At 42.9% G+C, this 18,931-nt stretch overlaps 1 protein-coding gene across 2 annotated transcripts in view; it reads left to right on the top strand.

Moving 5' to 3' along the window:
* LOC111954908 (protein argonaute-3) overlaps positions 1 to 18,513 on the top strand; it is a 41,640-nt gene extending 23,127 nt beyond the window's left edge. The window contains exons 6-19 of one of the 2 annotated variants that reach the window (XM_023974824.2): positions 363 to 497; positions 800 to 887; positions 1,089 to 1,236; positions 1,484 to 1,603; positions 1,882 to 2,025; positions 2,587 to 2,720; positions 5,705 to 5,889; positions 7,646 to 7,805; positions 10,813 to 10,903; positions 11,114 to 11,308; positions 11,538 to 11,672; positions 11,773 to 11,874; positions 12,150 to 12,349; positions 12,565 to 18,513. In XM_023974824.2, the coding sequence (XP_023830592.1) occupies positions 363 to 497; positions 800 to 887; positions 1,089 to 1,236; positions 1,484 to 1,603; positions 1,882 to 2,025; positions 2,587 to 2,720; positions 5,705 to 5,889; positions 7,646 to 7,805; positions 10,813 to 10,903; positions 11,114 to 11,308; positions 11,538 to 11,672; positions 11,773 to 11,874; positions 12,150 to 12,349; positions 12,565 to 12,673 (1,946 nt within the window). In that variant the 3' untranslated portion in view covers positions 12,674 to 18,513. Of the gene's footprint in view, positions 1 to 362; positions 498 to 799; positions 888 to 1,088; positions 1,237 to 1,483; positions 1,604 to 1,881; positions 2,026 to 2,553; positions 2,721 to 5,704; positions 5,890 to 7,645; positions 7,806 to 10,812; positions 10,904 to 11,113; positions 11,309 to 11,537; positions 11,673 to 11,772; positions 11,875 to 12,149; positions 12,350 to 12,564 lie in introns of both variants that reach the window. The other variant, XM_023974823.2, reaches the window with a different exon arrangement.
* Positions 18,514 to 18,931: the final 418 nt, after the last annotated feature.

Here is an 18,931-nt window from a genome sequence, read left to right as displayed (position 1 = left end):
ACTAAGATGTTGGTAAATTTGTTAAATACAGAGTTTGATTTAATAGTTATTAAAAGTAAAATGTTTGGCTCCTGCCAAGTAGCATCAAACAGCACGGAGGCCGCGTGGAAGTGTCTGAGTTGCATCGTGTTTACTCAGTCATGTCTTTGATTAGTCCAATTGGTATAGAATTCAGCCTATCCCTCACATTTTTTCTTTGGTTATAAGCTATCAGAATTGGGTTCCTTAGCTACATTGAAGTCCCTGATTTTCGAATTGACCTAATCTAACTCTTACTATTTGGATTTGGTTGTAGACTATCATAACTTGGATCCTTCCGCATTGAAGTAACTTATTTTAATTTGACCACTTCTCATCTATAGTATCAGCCACGGCGTTCTACAAGGCCCAGCCGGTGATCCAGTTCATGTGCGAGGTCCTGGACATCCACAACATAGATGAGCAGCCCAGGCCCCTCACTGACTCCCACAGGGTCAAGTTCACCAAAGAGATCAAAGGTATGCAGAGTGACGTCACCACCACCCCATGCTCAGGAATGCTAACACTGCTAGACTCCTTGCATCACTGTTGAACTCCAGGGCTAATGTTTTTGTCATTCTAACTTCGTTTTGGTTGTAGGGATATTGGTATTGCAACTCACTGCTATTTCTGTATTGCTGAATTGTTTTACTACCTACCAAATTGTACACACCACATGAAAATGTGTTTGCATCGGGCATTAGAAGCCCCTCAAACTATATAATTATAGTTGGATAGTTCTTCTCACACATATTCCCCCTCCTTCCTTTGTTGTGTCCAGGTCTGAAGGTGGAAGTGACCCACTGTGGGACGATGCGGAGGAAGTACAGAGTGTGTAACGTGACTCGCCGTCCTGCCAGCCACCAGACGTGAGTACCTACACAGAGAGACGTATATATAGTTTGTAGTGTGTAGTTTAACTCTGACACATTCTCCATTGAGATTAAGTTTATTCCTGGAATAAAAAGCAATCTGTCCAGGAAGCCACCCCAAAGAGTTAAACATGAGAACTAGATGAGCACAAAGTCACAAAAACATCAACTCCATGTTTCTCCTCCCCGAACCCCCAGGTTCCCCCTGCAGCTGGAGAATGGTCAGACAGTGGAGCGCACGGTGGCCCAGTACTTCAGAGAGAAGTACAGCTTGCAGCTGAAGTACCCCCACCTCCCCTGCCTACAGGTGGGCCAGGAGCAGAAACACACCTACCTGCCCCTGGAGGTGAGTACTACTGGCTCTTTGTACTTTTGACCAATTATCAACCTCTCTTTGATTATGTGCGTTATTGCTTTGTTTATGGGAGATTGCGCTCAGGAGCCGTGATCTTAGTCAGCATAAGTAGAACCTGAGTTACTGTCTTTCATGTGGTCAGGATCAACTCAGGGCCCTAAGCATAAAACTGTACCAGTTCTGCTCTCTCTACTGTATTAAATTACTTTAACTCACATTCCTATGTGTCTCCTTGCAGGTGTGCAACATAGTAGCTGGCCAGCGCTGTATAAAAAAACTCACTGATAACCAGACGTCCACCATGATCAAAGCCACGGCCCGCTCTGCCCCAGACAGACAGGAGGAGATCAGCAGGCTGGTGAGTACTATCTATAGCGCCCTCGAATGACTGCGAGGTGTTACGACTACTGAGTGACATGTCTTTATAATGAATCTTACTAATTGATATAGCACTTTTCCAGATACTCAAAGCACTTACATACTGTAGTAAGGGGGAAACTCGTCTCATCCACCACCAATGTGATGCACCTGCTTAAGTTATCTCCTCCAAACTAATAATTTCCTGTTTTGCTACTACCCCTCCCTCCGTCCTACCCCTCTATCCTCTTCCCTCATTCACTCCAACTCTGTATCCAGGTGCGGAGTGCGAACTATGAGGCGGACCCGTTCGTCCAGGAGTTTCAGTTCCGCGTGCGTGACGAGATGGCTCAGGTGACGGGCCGTGTGCTGCCGGCCCCCGGGCTGCAGTACGGCGGCAGGGCAAGCTTGGAACACTTCATGGTATCTACCCTTTAAATCATCTTTCATCCGCGTGTCTCTGTGATTTAGCTTCCCCGTCTCTCTCTTTCTTGCCCCTGGCTCTTTCATTTAGTCACTTTTGACATTTACGTCATTTAGCAGACGCTCTTATCCAGAGCAATTTACAGGAGCAATTAGGGTTAAGTGTCTTGCTCAAGAGGACATAGAAAGATTTTTCACCTAGTCAGCTCGGGGATTCGAACCAGCAACCTTTCGGTTACTGGTCCAACGCTCTTAACTGCTAGGCTACCTGTCGCCAACTGTCAATCTCTACCACCCTCTCTCTTTCACCCACCTCTGTTTTTTTGTCTCTGAAAATAATGATTACTACTTTACTTGTGTAAAGGCTATGACGAATGGCATGACAATATTTCTAGATTCATTAAATGACCATTTTGAAGAAAATACAAACAACATTTTCTCAATCTTTTAGAACCAATTGGTCTCTCCACCTTTCTGTCTATGTCTGTACTGTCTGTATTTATGTATGTATGTGTGTGTGGGTGCCAGTCCCCGCAGATGAACCCTGCGGTGTCATTGCAGAACCGCACGGTGGCCACGCCCAGCCACGGCGTGTGGGACATGAGGGGCAAACAGTTCCACACCGGGGTGGAGATCAAGATGTGGGCCATCGCTTGCTTTGCCACACAGAGGCAGTGTCGTGAGGAGATCCTCAAGTGAGTGGTGTCTGTCTTATACATACGTACATCATAAACACACACACAGGTCTCTTTTTCAACAGATAAATACTCAACCCAATGCAATAACATTATAATCAACAAAAAAATAGCATTATTAGCATATCTATTATGTTATATCACATTTCTTAGTTTCTTTTGGTTGGTTTCTGCAACACTAACAGTACCAGTCAAACGTTTGGACACACCTTCTCATTCAAAGGTTTTTCTTTATTTTTACTATTTTCTACATTGTAGAATAATAGTGAAGACAAACTATGAAATAACAGATATGGAATCATGTAGTAACCAAAAAAGTGTTAAATAAAAATATATTTTAGATTCTTCAATGTAGCCACCCGTTGCCTTGATAACAGCTTTGCACACTCTTGGCATTCTCTCATCCAGCGTCGTAAGGAATGCTTTTCCAACAGTCTTGAAGGAGTTCCCACATATGGGGTGGCAGGTAGCCTAGTGGTTAGAGCGTTGGACTAGTAACCAGAAGGTTGCAAGATCGAATCCTCTAGCTGACAAGGTAAAAATCTGTCGTTCTGCCCCTGAACAAGGCAGTTAACCCACTGTTCCTAGGCCGTCATCGAAAATAAGAATGTTCTTAACTGACTTGCCTAGTTAAATAAAGGTAAAATAAAAAATATGCTGAGCTTGTTGGCTGCTTATCCTGCAGTCCAACTCATCCCAACTATCTCAATTTGGTTGAGGTTGGGTGATTGTGAAGGCCAGGTCATCTGATGCAGCTCTCCTTGGTCAAATAGCCCTTACACAGCCTGGAGGTGTGTTTTGGGTCATTGTCCTGTTGAAAAGCAAATGATAGTCCCACTAAGCGCGAACCAGATGGGATGGCATATCGCTGTGGTAGCCATGCTGGTTAACCTCTCTTGGGTACGTGAGACGTTAGCGTCCCACCTCTTTAACAGCCAGTGAAACTGCTGGGCGACAAATTCAAATACAGAAATACTCATTATAAAAATTCAGAAAACAAAACATATTTTACATAGGTTTAAAGATGAACTTCTTGTGAATCCAACCACGGTGTCAGATTTAAAAAATGTTTTGCGGCGAAAGCATACCTTACGTTATTTGAGAACATAGCCCAGCAGACAAATCATTACAAACAGTAACCAGCCAAGTAGAAGAGTTACACAAGTCAGAAATAGAGATAAAATGAATCCCTTACCTTTGATGATCTTCATATGGTTGCACTCAGCAGACAATCATTTACTCAATAAATGTTCCTTTTGTTCGATAAAGTCCCTTTATATCCAAAAACCTCTGTTTTGTTCGCGCGTTTTCTTCAGTAATCCACAGGCTCAAACGCAGTCAAAACAGGCAGACAAAAAAATCCAAATTGTATCCGTAAAGTTCATAGGAACATGTCAAACGATGTTTATATTCAACCCTCAGGTTGTTTTTAGTCTAAATAATCGATAATATTTCAACCGGACAATAACGTCGTCAGTATAAAAGGTAAACAAGAAACGCACTCTCTCGGTCACGCGCATGAAAAAGCTCTGTGACACTTTAGGGTCCACTCATTCAGACTGCTCTTACTTCCTCATTTTTCAGAATACAAGCCTGAAACAATTTCTAAAGACTGTTGACATCTAGTGGAAGGCATAGGAACTGCAATTTGAGTCCTAAGTCAATGGATACTGTAATGGCATTGAATAGAAAACTACAAAACCACAAAACAAATACTTCCCGAATGGATTTTTCTCAGGTTTTTGCCTGCCAAATCAGTTCTGTTATACTCACAGACACTATTTTAACAGTTTTGGAAACTTTAGAGTTTTCTATCCAAATATACCAGGCCCGAGAAGCAGGCAGTTTAATTTGGGCATGCTTTTCATCCAAAATTCCGAATGCTGCCCCCTACCCTAGAGAAGTTAAGTGTGCCTTGAATTCTAAATAAATCACTGACAGTGTCACCAGCAAAGCACCATCACACCACCTCCTCCATACTTCACGGTGGGAACCACACATACAGAGATCATCCGTTCACCCACTCTACATCTCACAAAGACACGGCAGTTGGAACCAAAAATCTCAAATTTGGACTCATCAGACCAAAGGACAGATTTCCACCAGTCTAATGTCCTTTGCTTGTGTTTCTTGGCCCAAACAAGTGTCTTCTTCTTACTGGTGTACGTTAGTAGTGGTTTCTTTGCAGCAATTTGACAATGAACGCCTGATTCACACAGTTTCCTCTGAACAGTTGATGTTGAGATGTGTCTGTTACTTGAACTCTGTGAAGCAATTATTTGGGCTGTAATCTGAGGTGCAGTTAACTCTAATGAACTTATCCTCTGCGGCAGAGGTAACTCTGGGTCTTTCATGTGGCGGTCCTCATGAGAGCCAGATTCATCATAGCGCTTGATGGTTTTTGCAACTGCACTTGAAGAAACTTTCAAAGTTCTTGAAATGTAAAGTAATGGACTGTCGTTTCTCTTTGCTTATTTGAGCTGTTCCAGCCTTAATAATAATACTTGGTATTTTACCAAATAGGGCTATCTTCTGTATACCCCCTTACCTTGTCACAGCACAACTTATTGACTCAAAGCATTAAGAAGGAAAGAAATTCCACAAATTAACTTAAGGCACACCTGTTAATTGAAATGCATTCCAGGTGACTACCTCGTGAAGCTGGTTGAGAGAATGCCAAGAGTGTGCAAAGCTCTCATCAAGGCAAAGGGTGGCTACTTTGGATAATCTAAAATATAAATATGTTTGGTTACTGCATGATTCCATGTGTAATTTCATAGTTTTGATGTCTTCACTATTATTCTATGTCAGAAATAGTAAAAATAAAGAAAAACCCTTGAACTAGTAGGTGTCTAAACTTTTGACTGGTACTGTACGTCTCTGTAACTGTCAATAACGTCTCTTTGGGTCTCCTCATCCTCCCTCCCTTTCGCATTCTTGCTCTTTTTCTCATCCTTTCGCTCTCCTTCCCTCCGTCTCTACAGGGGTTTTACTGACCAGCTGCGTAAGATCTCTAAGGATGCTGGGATGCCCATCCAGGGCCAGCCATGTTTCTGTAAGTACGCTCAGGGATCAGACAGCGTAGAGCCCATGTTCAGGCACCTGAAGAACACCTACGCTGGCCTGCAGCTCATCATCGTCATCCTACCTGGGAAGACCCCAGTCTATGGTACAGACTCGACACTGTTTCATTTTGTTTTACATTTGATGAATGTTTTTTTAACTTTTATTTTCTAAAAACTCTTAATATACTATTTATTTGTATGTTATTTCCATAGCCTGAGTATATACAGTACCAGTCAAAATTGTGTACACACCAGGGTGTTTCTTTATTTAGACTATTTTCTACATTGTAGAATAATAGTGAAGACATGAAAACTATTTAATTAACAAATGAAATCATGTAGTAACCAAAAACGTGTTAAATATTTAATATTTTAGATTCTTCACCCTTTGCCTTGATGACAGCTTTGCACACTCTTGGCATTCTCTCAACCAGCATCATGAGGTAGTCACCTGGAGTGCATTTCAATTAACAGGTGTGCCTTAAGTTAATTTGTGGAATTTCTTTCCTTAATGCATTTTCGCCAATCAGTTGTGTTGTGAAAAGGTAGGGGTGGTATACAGAAGATAGCTCTATTTGGTAAAAGACCAAGTCCATATTATGTCAAGAATAGCTCAAATAAGCAAAGAGAAACGACAGTCCATCATTACTTTAAGACATGAAGGATAGTCAATCTGGAAAATTTCAAGAACTTTGAAAGTTTCTTCAAGTGCAGTTGCAAAAACCATCAAGCTCTATGATGAATCTGGCTCTCATGAGGACCGCCACATGAAAGACCCAGAGTTACCTCTGCCGCAGAGGATAAGTTCATTAGAGTTAACTGCACCTCAGATTACAGCCCAAATAATTGCTTCACAGAGTTCAAGTAACAGACATATCTCAACATCAACTGTTCAGAGGAAACTGTGTGAATCAGGCGTTCATTGTCAAATTGCTGCAAAGAAACCACTACTAACGTACACCAGTAAGAAGAAGACACTTGTTTGGGCCAAGAAACACGAGCAAAGGACATTAGACTGGTGGAAATCTGTCCTTTGGTCTGATGAGTCCAAATTTGAGATTTTTGGTTACAAACACTGTGTCTTTGTGAGACGCAGAGTAGGTGAACGGATGATCTCTGTATGTGTGGTTCCCACCGTGAAGCATGGAGGAGGAGGTGTGATAGTGTGGGGGTGCTTTACTGGTGACACTGTCCTTGATTTATTTAGAATTCAAGGCACACTTAACCAGCATAGCTATCACAGCATTCGGCAGTGATACGCCATCCCATCTGGTTTGCGCTTAGTGGGAATGTAATTTGTTTTTCAACAGGACAATGACCTTAAACACACCTCCAGGCTGTGTAAGGGCTATTTGACCAAGAAGGAGAGTGATGGAGTGCTGCATCAAATGACCTGGCCTCCACAATCATCCGACCTCAACCCAATTGAGATGGTTTGGGATGAGTTGGACCGCAGAGTGAAGGAAAAGCAGCCAACAAGTCCTCAGCCGATGTGGGAACTCCTTCAAGACTGTTGGAAAAGCTGGTTGAGAGAATGTCAAGAGTATGCAAAGCTGTTATCAAGGCAAAGGGTGGCTACTTTGAAGAATCTCAAATAAAAAATATGTTGATTTGTTTAACACTGTTTTATTTTGGTTACTACATGATTCCATATGTGTTATTTCATAGTTTTGACGTCTTCACTAGTATTCTACAATGTAGAAAATAGTACAAATAAAGAAAAACCCTTGAATGAGTATGTGTTTTCAAACTTTTGACTGGTACTGTATGTACCATGTACAAGATGGTATCAGGTGTAAAATTGTTACCTGTGTCCTACAATATGACAACAGCTGTAAAATGGTTCCCTCTTTCCCACAGCTGAGGTGAAGCGGGTTGGGGACACCCTCCTGGGCATGGCCACTCAGTGTGTCCAGGTGAAGAACGTGGTGAAGACATCCCCTCAGACCCTCTCCAACCTCTGCCTCAAGATCAACGTCAAACTGGGGGGCATCAACAACATCCTGGTGCCACACCAACGGTAACGCACAGAGTGAAAGAGTGTGTTTCCACAGGCAGAAAACCCCTATTTGGGTGACTGAAAACACTTATGTGCTATTTAGCAGAGATACATACACTGAGTATACAAAACATTAAGGACACCTTCCTAATATTGAGTTTCACCCCCCCCCCCCATTTTCCTTCAGAACAGCCTCAATTTTTGGGGGCATGGACTCTGACACCTACATTTTACCTTGTTAAAGCATTCCACAGGGATGCTGGCCCATGTTGACTCRATGCTTCCCACAGTTGTCAAGTTGGCTGGATGTCCTTTGGGTGGTGGACCATTCTTGATACAAATAAAATAAAATGTCACATGCGCCAGATACAGCAGGTGTAAGCCTTTCAGTGAAATGTTTACTTACAAGCCCTAAGCCAAAAAGTGTTAAAGTATTTACTAAAATAAACTGAAATAATATTTTTTTTTAAATTAAGGAGCAACAATAAAATAACAGTAGCTAGGCTATATACAGGGGGTACCGGTACGGGGGCACAGGTTAGTCGAGGTAATTAAGGTAATAGTTGAAGTCGGAAGTTTACATACACTTAGGTTGGAGTCATTAAAACTCATTTTTCAACCACTCCACAAATTTCTTGTTAACGAACTATATTTTTGGCAAGTCGGTTAGCACATCTACTTCGTGCATGACATAAGTAATTTTTCCAACCATTGTTTTCAGACAGATTATTTCACTTATAATTCCCTGTATCACAATTCCAATGGGTCAGAAGTTTACATACGCTAAGTTGACTGTGCCTTTAAATAGCTTGGAAAATTCCAGAAAATGTCATGGCTTTAGATGTTTCTGATTGACATAAATTGAGTCAATTGGAGGTGTACCTGTGGATGTATTTCAAGGCCTACCTTCAAACTCAGTGCCTCTTTGCTTGACATCATGGGAAAATCAAAAGAAATCAGCCAAGACTTCAGAAAAAGAAAATTGACCTCCACAAGTCTGTTTCATCCTTGGGAGCTATTTCCAAACACCTGAAGGTACCACATTCATCTGTACAAACAATAGTATGCAGGTATAAACACCATGGGACCACGCAGCCGCCATACCGCTCAGGAATTAGACTCGTTCTGTCTCCTAGAGATGAACGTACTTTGGTGCCAAAAGTGCAAATCAATCCCAGAACAACAGCAAAGGACCTTGTGAAGATGCTGGAGGAAACTGGTACAAACGTATCTATATCCACAGTAAAACAAGTCCTATATCGACATAACCTGAATGGCCACTCAGCAAGGAGGAAGCCACTGCTCCAAAACCGCCATAAAAAAAAAAGCCAGACTACGGTTTGCAACTGCACATGGGGACAAAGATTGTACTTTTTGGAGAAATATCCTCTGGTCTGATGAAACAAAAATATAACTATTTGTCCATAATGACCATCGTTATGTTTGGAGGAAAAAGGGGGAGGCTTGCAAGCCAAAGAACACCATCCCAACCGTGAAGCACGGGGGTGGCAGCATCATGTTGTGGGGGTGCTTTGCTGCAGGAGGGACTGGTGCACTTCACAAAATACATGGCATCACGAGGAAGGAAAACTGTGGATGTATTAAAGCAGCATCTCAAGACATCAGTCAGGAAGTTAAAGCTTGGTCGCAAATGGGTCTTCCAAATGGACAATGACCCCAAGCATACTTCCAAAGTTGTGGCAAAATGGCTTAATGACAACAAAGTCAAGGTATTGGAGTGGCCATCACAAAGCCCTGACCTCAATCCTATAGAAACTTTGTGGGCAGAACTGAAAAAGTGTGTGTGAGCAAGGAGGCCTACCAACCTGACTCAGTTACACCAGCTCTGTCTGGAGGAATGGGACCAAATTCACCCAACTTATTATGGGAAGCTTGTGGAAGGCTACCTGTAACTTTTGACCCTAGTTAAACAATTTAAAGGCAATGCTACCAAATACTAATTGAGTATATGTAAACTTCTGACCTACTGGGAATGTGATGAAAGAAAATAAAAGCTGAAATAAATCATTCTCTCTACTATTATTCTGACATTTCCCATTCTTAAAATAAAGTGGGGATCCTAACTGACCTAAGACAGGGAATTTTTACTAGGATTAAATGTCAGGAACTGTTAAACTGAGTTTAAATGTATTTGGCTAAGGTGTATGTAAACTTCCGACTTCAACTGTACATGTAGATAGAGGTAAAGTGACCATGCATGGATAATAAACAGAGTAGCAGCAGCATAAGTGGGGGGGACCATGCAAATAGTCTGGGTAGCCATTTGATTAGCTGTTCAGGAGTCTTATATGGCTTGGGGGTAGAAGCTGTTAAGAAGCCTTTTGGACTTAGACTTGGCGCTCCGGTACCGCTTGCTGTGCGGTAGCAGAGAGAACAGTGACTAGGGTGGCTGAAGTCTTTGGCAAGTTTTTGGGCCTTCCTCTGACACCACCTGCTATAGAGGTCCTGGATGGCAGAAAGCTTGGCCCCAGTGATGTACTGGGCCGTACGCACTACCCTCTGTAGCGCCTTGCAGTCTGAGGCAGAGCAGTTGCCATACCAGGCGGTGATGCAACCAGTCAGGATGCTGTCGATGGTGCAGCTGTAGAACTTTTAGAAGATCTGAGGACCCATGCCAAATCTTTTCAGTCTCCTGAGGAGGAATAGGCATTGTCGTGCCCTCTTCACGACTGTCTTGGTGTGTTTGGACCATGATAGTTTGTTGGTGATGTGGACACCAAGGAACTTGACGCTCTCAACCTGATCCACTACTGCCCCGTCGATGAGAATGGGGGCATGCTCGGTCCTCCTTTTCCTGTAGTCCACAATCATCTCCTTTGTCTTGATCACGTTGAGGGAGAGGTTGTTATCCTGGCACCACACTGCCAGGTCTCTGACCTCCTGTCTATAGGCTGTCTCATCGTTGTCAGTGATCAGGCCTACCACTGTTGTCTTCGGCAAACTTAATGATGGTGATGGAGTCAGGATATACTGTATGTGCCTTCTGTTTGTCTCTCTCTCCACCCAGTCCCTCCGTGTTCCAGCAGCCTGTTATCTTCCTGGGGGCCGACGTCACTCATCCTCCAGCCGGAGACGGAAAGAAGCCATCCATCGCAGCGGTCAGTTTCCTTCTGTCATTCTAGTTTCCATTGCCACTTTCCTCACAAACACTGCCTTGTCTGTCTATCTACTTGTCATGGGGTCTGAGGCATCTAGTACATTGGTAATCTACTAGGTTGTTTTGTTACCCAGACCCCTACAATAGCATTCTGAAACATGGTGTCAGAAGTCATGTTTCTGACCATCTCCCTCTCTCTGGCCCTATCCAGGTGGTGGGCAGTATGGACGCCCACCCCAGCAGGTACTGTGCCACAGTGAGGGTCCAGAGACCCAGACAGGAGGTGATCCAGGACCTGGCCTCCATGGTGCGGGAGCTCCTCATCCAGTTCTACAAGTCTACCCGCTACAAACCAACCAGAATCATATTTTATAGGGATGGTGTGTCAGAGGGACAATTCAGACAGGTTAGTTAAAATACTTATGTCCCCCTTCAATCTCTCATTTAAAGTTTACAGCTAAGCCAAATGATGTCCCCATGTTGAAATGCATTTATTACAAATAGCAATGTTCTTCATAGTTTATTAACCTTAAACTTGAGTCTTAAGCTTAAATCTTTAGCTATTGGCCATCAACCCTAAATTCTTCACCGCTCGCCACTCTTTGCTGATGTGTTGACTTCTCTCTGTGTGGCAGGTGCTGTACTATGAGCTGCTGGCCATCAGAGAAGCCTGTATCATGTTGGAAAAAGAGTACCAGCCGGGCATCACCTACATTGTGGTGCAGAAGCGCCATCACACACGCCTTTTCTGTGCCGACCGCAACGAGCGGGTAAGGGGCGCTATGGATCTCTCCTTGTACATTAACGATTTACTTTGCTAGGTATAGATTGGTTGTTGAACTGTTTTTAAATGGAGTGTTTATTTGGCAGGTTGGACGGAGTGGTAACATTCCTGCAGGCACCACTGTGGACACAGATATAACCCACCCCTATGAGTTTGACTTTTACCTCTGCAGCCATGCAGGAATACAGGTGTGTGTCAAGACTCATACCAGGGTTGTGTTCAATAGGCATAAGATGGTAACATTTAATAAAACTAAGTCAGCATTCTTATTGGACAAGTTCAGGTAGTATCTCCTGCTTATTTCTCCCTAATGTTGACTCTTGCCGTCATATTTTCTCAGAGGTTTATCGGCTTCTATTAATTTCCACTGAACTTCATTGTCAGTGTTGAATCAATGCTGGTATTCTCTCCATGGAACCGGCATTGTCCCTGTGGTATTACTGACCTAGCCTACTCCCTCCAGGGTACAAGCAGACCTTCCCACTACCATGTTCTGTGGGATGACAACTGCTTCACGGCTGATGAGTTCCAGCTGCTCACCTACCAGCTGTGCCACACCTACGTCCGCTGCACCCGCTCAGTCTCCATCCCCGCGCCAGCCTACTACGCCCACCTGGTGGCCTTCCGCGCCCGCTACCACCTGGTGGACAAAGAACATGACAGGTGAGGGGGGGGGAAGGGATTCATTTCATTGTGATCAGTATACTTTTCTGTAGGGCTAAAATCAATGTCTCTTGCTGTTTATCAGGTAAAAAGAAACTGGAGGTCGATATCATGTATTGATTTTAAAATGTTAATTCAAGATAAAGGTTCTCTCCCTCCCTTTCTGTCCTTTTCCCTTTCTCGTTTCCTCACTTCCTTCTCTTGAACACACGCAGTGCGGAGGGCAGCCATGTCTCGGGGCAGAGTAATGGCCGAGACCCCACAGCCCTCGCCAAGGCTGTTCAGATTCATCACGACACACTGAGGACCATGTACTTCGCCTGAGGATGAGGTGTTGGGAGGGGTATTCTGTCAGCCTTGTAGGTCTCACATTGGACCCTGGGCTGGCACAGCTCTGGTCCTGACAAGGGGATGCCAAGCTGCTAAAGACAGCAACTACAACAACAACAGCCAGAGGGGAGTACCGAAACGTTATGCAATACGAAACCAGCCAATCCTCTCCCGGCCTGTTCTCTTCTGCTGTGTTTTTAATTCATTATGGATTGTCTCTGATATTGCTCCTTGAGCTGTGCAAGTCATGTCCTCGCCTTACAGGTTTGACAGCAGCTCAACTTTTGCTTTGTGTTACTTTCAAAATGCCAGAGTGTAGAAGACAAGACAGGGGAATTGATAAGGATGGTTTCAGGGTGTGGGGATATAGCAGGTCCAGTGAGGATCAGTCTTGTTCCTCAACACAGTGATGAATGATATGCTGACCTGTCTATCCATGGGGTTCAATTGTATAAGTTGTCCTCTTTACATGTCTCCGTCAGCTTGTCGTTGTATGTGCGTCTTCTTATGTTCTGTAGAAGTCTGATTGCCATGATGATGCCTGTTAGTCAAGAACGCCCGTGAATCACAGCTATGCCATTTTTCATACGGCAAGCTGCTAGCCCAGTTACTCTACTCTCTCTAAGCCAATGGTGACTTACTTGTAGTCATTGCGCCAGTCAAAGTTTAACACTGCATTCTCTATCAATATCAACAGAGTTTTTATTTTATTTTTTACATACAGCCACAGCCATTGTTTTATGGATTACCTGTTAAGTACTGTTAGAATATCAACCCTAGCCACATCATGGACCTACTCAGAGTTCACTGTGGTAGCTACAGATTTCACTTTTCCTTAGTTTTATTCCTGCTATTTTATGAGATTAGTCTTATTTAACATTAATTTTCAGCAATAGAACACTGTTAGTTTGTCTGTCAATGACCGAAGAGGTTTTTCACATTTTTAACTAAGGAACTGATGATGTCATGCAATCCTTAAGTGCAATAAGTCGTTAATGCAGAAAACAGGTCCTATGGTTAACATACCAATTTGATATTTTTGGGCCATTATGATCGGACATGGGCAAGTTGTAACGGATAAAGAATGTAAACTGGGCCAAGAATTGATGCCATAAAATTGTTATGTGGGGGTGACAAATGACAAAGTTATTTTGTAAATTGGGTGAATGACAAAGTGCCTGTTTTGGGTGTAAAGAAGAATTTGAAAGACAAAGGGTTTATTTCTTTTCGTTAGAGCTCCTGTGAGATTAGTTAGTTTGTTTAGTTATACAGTCAAATTATTTCATCCAAGCATTACTGTAAGCATGATATGTTGTCCAGGACTGTCTGGGGTTAGAGAGCAGAGCGGGTGTGGCTGCATTGATTCAGTTTCATGATTTAGTTTTTAATGTGAATTATTATTGAGTATGTAGACTGACCAATTGAAGGTGGGGACAGTTAGCTAACGGATCTGTCTCATTCATTTTAACACTGGTGGTAGGATTCATTTTGCACTGTTAAAAGTAAGCATTCATATTTCAGAGTTTTATCAAGCCATTTTGTCACATTTGTATTTGAAGGGCATTGTCTCTCCATTTGCCTTGCTGTGAAGTATCCTCCAGATGAGGCTTTTGAGTTTCGTCTCGTTCCACTTGGACCAAACCAACGTGCCTGGGGTCATCTGCTTGGGGAATGGATGGTATGGGCCTTGTCTGACTGGGATACAGTTGATCCCTGCTCTCACTGCCTTTGCAAAAGAAGCAGCCGCGTTGTAGCATGGCAAACTTTTTGCCGCACTCATTGTCCTATAGCCACGTGTTACCAGAACAAAACTAGCTGCTATACTACATTTTTATTTTGTTCATATATATTTGTACAAAGAGACTATAAGAATGACAATTTACTGCACTTAAAGATGCATGTGTTTCAGGTGAGACACATGCCCTGGTGCTGAGAGATGCAGTTTGTTGTGGGGGGGGGGGGGGGGGGTTTAGTAGACAGACCGCCTCTGTTGTAGTCAGAGATTGAGATTCATTGGGTGTTTTTCAAGGATCAGGAGTAACAATAGAGTCCTCTCTCACTATGATACAGGGGACATACTTTAATTCCCAGAGGGTACGATTGTTTAGTAACATGGTTTACACCGGTTTGTGGACATCAATACAGCTCCGCCCCTGGGGTTTGTGCGAAATGTCACAGCTAAAATTGTTACTGTCTTGCAAGATGTCAGACATTACCAGCATTTGATTTTACTTGAACAGCATAGGTAGGATCTGATTAACTGCAACTGTGGGCTAATGTGTAACTGCCCTGCTTGTGTGAATAATTTAAGTCTGTACAGCAGTAGTACAGGAAGGAATTCGCTCTACACTCACGTTGCCACGGAATCGACCTCTAGAGCCAGTGGGTCGGGTTTTGCATCTAGGAGGCAGAGCATTGGGAGCTTGTGCTGCGTTCGTAACCAAGTGGGAGGTGGGAATTTACTAGTTGTGAAGTTATAAATACCATTTGGAAGCATTCACACACTTTGAACTCATTGAGAAATGCCGATTTTTGTCTAATGTCCAACAAGCTGCGTAAACCATAAACTAAAAGTACAGCTACACTACATGACCAAAATTATGTGGACACCAGATCGTCGAACATCTCTTTCCAAAATCATGGGCATTAATATGGAGTTCGTCCTCCCTTTGCTGCCATAACAGCCTCCACTCTTCTGGGAAGGCTTTCCACCTAATGTTGGAACATTGCTGAGGGGACTTGCTTCCATTCAGCCACAAGCATTAGTGAAGTCGGGCACTGATGTTGGGCGATTAGGCCGATCGCGAAAAACCATTTCAGTATGGACCTCGCTTTGTGCACGGGGTCATTGTCATGCTGAAACAGAAAAGGGCCTTCCCTAAACTATTTCCATGAAGTTGGAAGCACAGAATCGACTAAAATATCATTGTATGCTGTAGCATTAAGATTTCCCTTCACTGGAACTAAGGGGCCTGGCCCGAACGATGAAAAACAGCCCCAGGCCATTATTCCTCCTCCACCAAACTTTACAGTTGGCACTATGCATTCAGGCAGGTAGCATTCTCCTGGCATACGCCAAACCCAGATTCGTCCGTCGGACTGCTAGATGGTGAAGCGCGATTCATCACTCCAGAGAACACGTTTCCACTGCTCCAGAGTCCAATGGCAGCGAGCTTTACACCACTCCAGCTGACGCTTGGCATTGAGCATGGTGATCTTAGGTTTGTGTGCGGCTGCTCGGCCATGGAAACCCATTTCATGAAGCTCCTGACGAACAGTTCTTGTGCTGACGTTGCTTCCAGAGGCAGTTTGGAACTCGGTAGTGAGTGTTGCAATTGAGGACAGACTATTTTTTACACGCTACGCACTTCAGCGCACGGTTGTCCCGTTCTGTGAGCTTGTGTGGCCTACCACTTCGTGGCTGAGTCGTTGTTGCTCCTAGGCGTTTCTACTTCACAATAATAGCACTTATAGTTCACCAGAGCAGCTCTAGCAGTGAAGAAATATTATTATTATGAACTGACTTGTTGGAAAGGTGGCATCCTATGACGGTGCCACATTGAAAGTCACTGAGCTTTTCAGTAAGGCCATTCTACTGCCAATGTTTGTCTATGGAGATTCCATGGCGGTGTGCTTGATTTTATACACCTGTCAGCAATGGGTGTGGCTGAAATATCCAAATCCACTCATTTGAAGGGGTGGCCACATACCTTTTGTGTGTATATATAATGGATCATGCTTGCAAAACAAATGTGTTCAAAAACCATATTAATAGATTTGTTTTAATTATCTTTTGTTGCATTTATCTACCAAAAAATGCTGTGATGAAGGTAATTTCCTTAGTAGGTGATGTCAGAGGTCACCGTGTCGGAGATCGGGATGATAGACGAGTTTCACACTAGTAATTACTAGTTGGAGGGCCATTTCAGTGGATTTTTCCCAGTCGTATGTGGTAAATTCCCACTTGGTTACGAACGCAGCATCATTGAGGCAGGGGGGTAATACAGGGCTTCCGTTTCAAATGGCACTCTATTCCCTATATAATGCACTACTTTTGACCAGGACCCATAGGCCTCTTGGCAAAAATAGTGCACTATAGGGAGTAGGGTTGCATTTGAGGTTGAACCAGGCTCCTTCATGTGATGCCCTCCCCCCTCTAAAAGCTGAACATCAGATGCCTTCTTTCGTTATTCTAATGCATTTTTAATTCTGAAATTGAGATATATTTGTATATTTAAAATATGTAATAATATAATGAGCCACTTATTTTTGCTAATCAATTCTAGAAAAATAGAACAATAATGACGATAATAATGAAATAAAGACCATAGTGATATAGTCACTAATAATAATCCAAATGTAATAATTCAATAGACTGTTGTTTATTTCCTGGTTGCTAAAATTCTAGTAGTTCCTGTAATTTCAGTTTGTGACAAAACAAGCAAGAGAATCATTGTACCATCTAAACTGCTGTGAGATATCTTTTTAATAACCAAAAATATTGTATTTTTGGCTTTTTTAAGCTGGTGTACAAAACCGAAAGTAAACCCGAAAACTTAAGAACAGGAAGCCTAGATAAAGCGCACATAGAATAGATCAACCGCTTCTTAGACTTGCTTTCAATGAGAGTGACAGATCTATAACTCACATTTCTATGTGCATTTGGTCGGGTCGCCAATGAAGTTACATATTGCAGCTTTTAAAGCAAAGCGTGTCATATTGAAGCTACATCTGCTGCATTTAAATGACCTGTGTGGGGGGGGCTTGTTTTTTTGTGGCAGCTGTTGTCGTGTGACTGATTGGATGAACCTCCTGCTATTTCCCATCACCCTCTTCTCTGTTCATTGAACTAACAATCTCTGGAGAGTAGCCTAGCTTCCATTCAGTAGGTTCCATTCATCTCATAGAGCCTGGTCTTCTAGAACCTGTAGTGAATGTGACCTACATTTTGATTGTTGATTTCCTCCAAAACATTTGACTGTGTGCATCCCTCAAAGTTTTTCATGTGGAAGGAGTGAAGGTTTTATCCTTGGACAGAATAGTCTGTAGACTGTGCCTTTTCCTGATGGTGCTGAAAACAAGTAAATCAAAGAGATCTTACTTTCAAAACATTGAGGGCAATATGCCTAAGTCTACATTGATACGTATATATTGATACATGACAATACTGTCCAACGTGTGCATGTATGTGTGCGCATGGGTGTCTGTCTGCGTGTAAAAACTGACATACTGTATGCCAAGAACACAACAATATGCAGAACCAATCAGTTTTGAGGTGTCAGGACCAAAAAAGCTTGTGGGGATGATAAGGTGGGCAGGCACTCACAATGCACAACCAAAAAATGTTGCATCTAATAACTACAGTGGATATTTTAGACTGCCTCCCTAGTGGCAAACTGTTTACTGTAATGCATGGGATTTTCACCCCTGGTTCCCTTTAACCATTTAGTAGATGTTAAGTGATGGTATGTTCTAAAGTGAATAGCAATAAACAATGTGACCTTTTAGGCTCTGAGCAACCGGCTGTTGGGTTACACCAGGATTGCCACCCTATTCTCTTTATGGTACTCTGTTGGCTCTGGTCAAAAGTAGTGCACTATATAGGAAATAGGGTGCCATTTGGGAAGCAGCCCAACCATTGTTCTCGGCTAGACAGAAATACATTTCTATTTTGTTTAGAACCACTGCTCTGGCATTAAGCATTTCTTCTGAAGATCTTTATGGAAAGAGCTTTGACGTGTTACAGCTAGAGGTGTATAGACTGAGAACCACGTGCAGTGGTCCAGTTGTGCCACATGAGTGCCCGCTTGCCTAAGAAAGGATTCCTCTGAAAAAATCTCTTCACAAACAGACACCCAGGCCCCCCCCCCCCCCCCCACACACACACAAAATTGTCATGATCAATTATATACGTTATCAATGTAGACTTAGGCATATTGCCCTCAATGTTTTGAAAGTAAAGATCTCTTATTTACTTGTTTTCTAGCCACATCAGGAAAAGCACAGTCTACAGACTATTCTGTCCAGATAAAACCTTCACTCCTTCCACATGAAAAACTTGAGGATGCACACATTCAAAATTGTTGGAGGACAATCAACAATCAAAATGTTAATGTCACATTCACCTACAGGTTCTAAAACCCAGGCTCTATAATGAATGGAACCTACTGAATGACGAAGCGTACTACTCCCAGAATGATTACGTTCAATGAACAGAAAGAGCGACTCTCTCTTTCCGCCTCCCTTTTTTTA

The sequence above is a fragment of the Salvelinus sp. IW2-2015 genome, linkage group LG30, assembly GCF_002910315.2.
Source record: "Salvelinus sp. IW2-2015 linkage group LG30, ASM291031v2, whole genome shotgun sequence".
Taxonomy (NCBI): domain Eukaryota; kingdom Metazoa; phylum Chordata; class Actinopteri; order Salmoniformes; family Salmonidae; genus Salvelinus; species Salvelinus sp. IW2-2015.
This window is presented reverse-complemented; position numbering and strand designations above follow the sequence as displayed.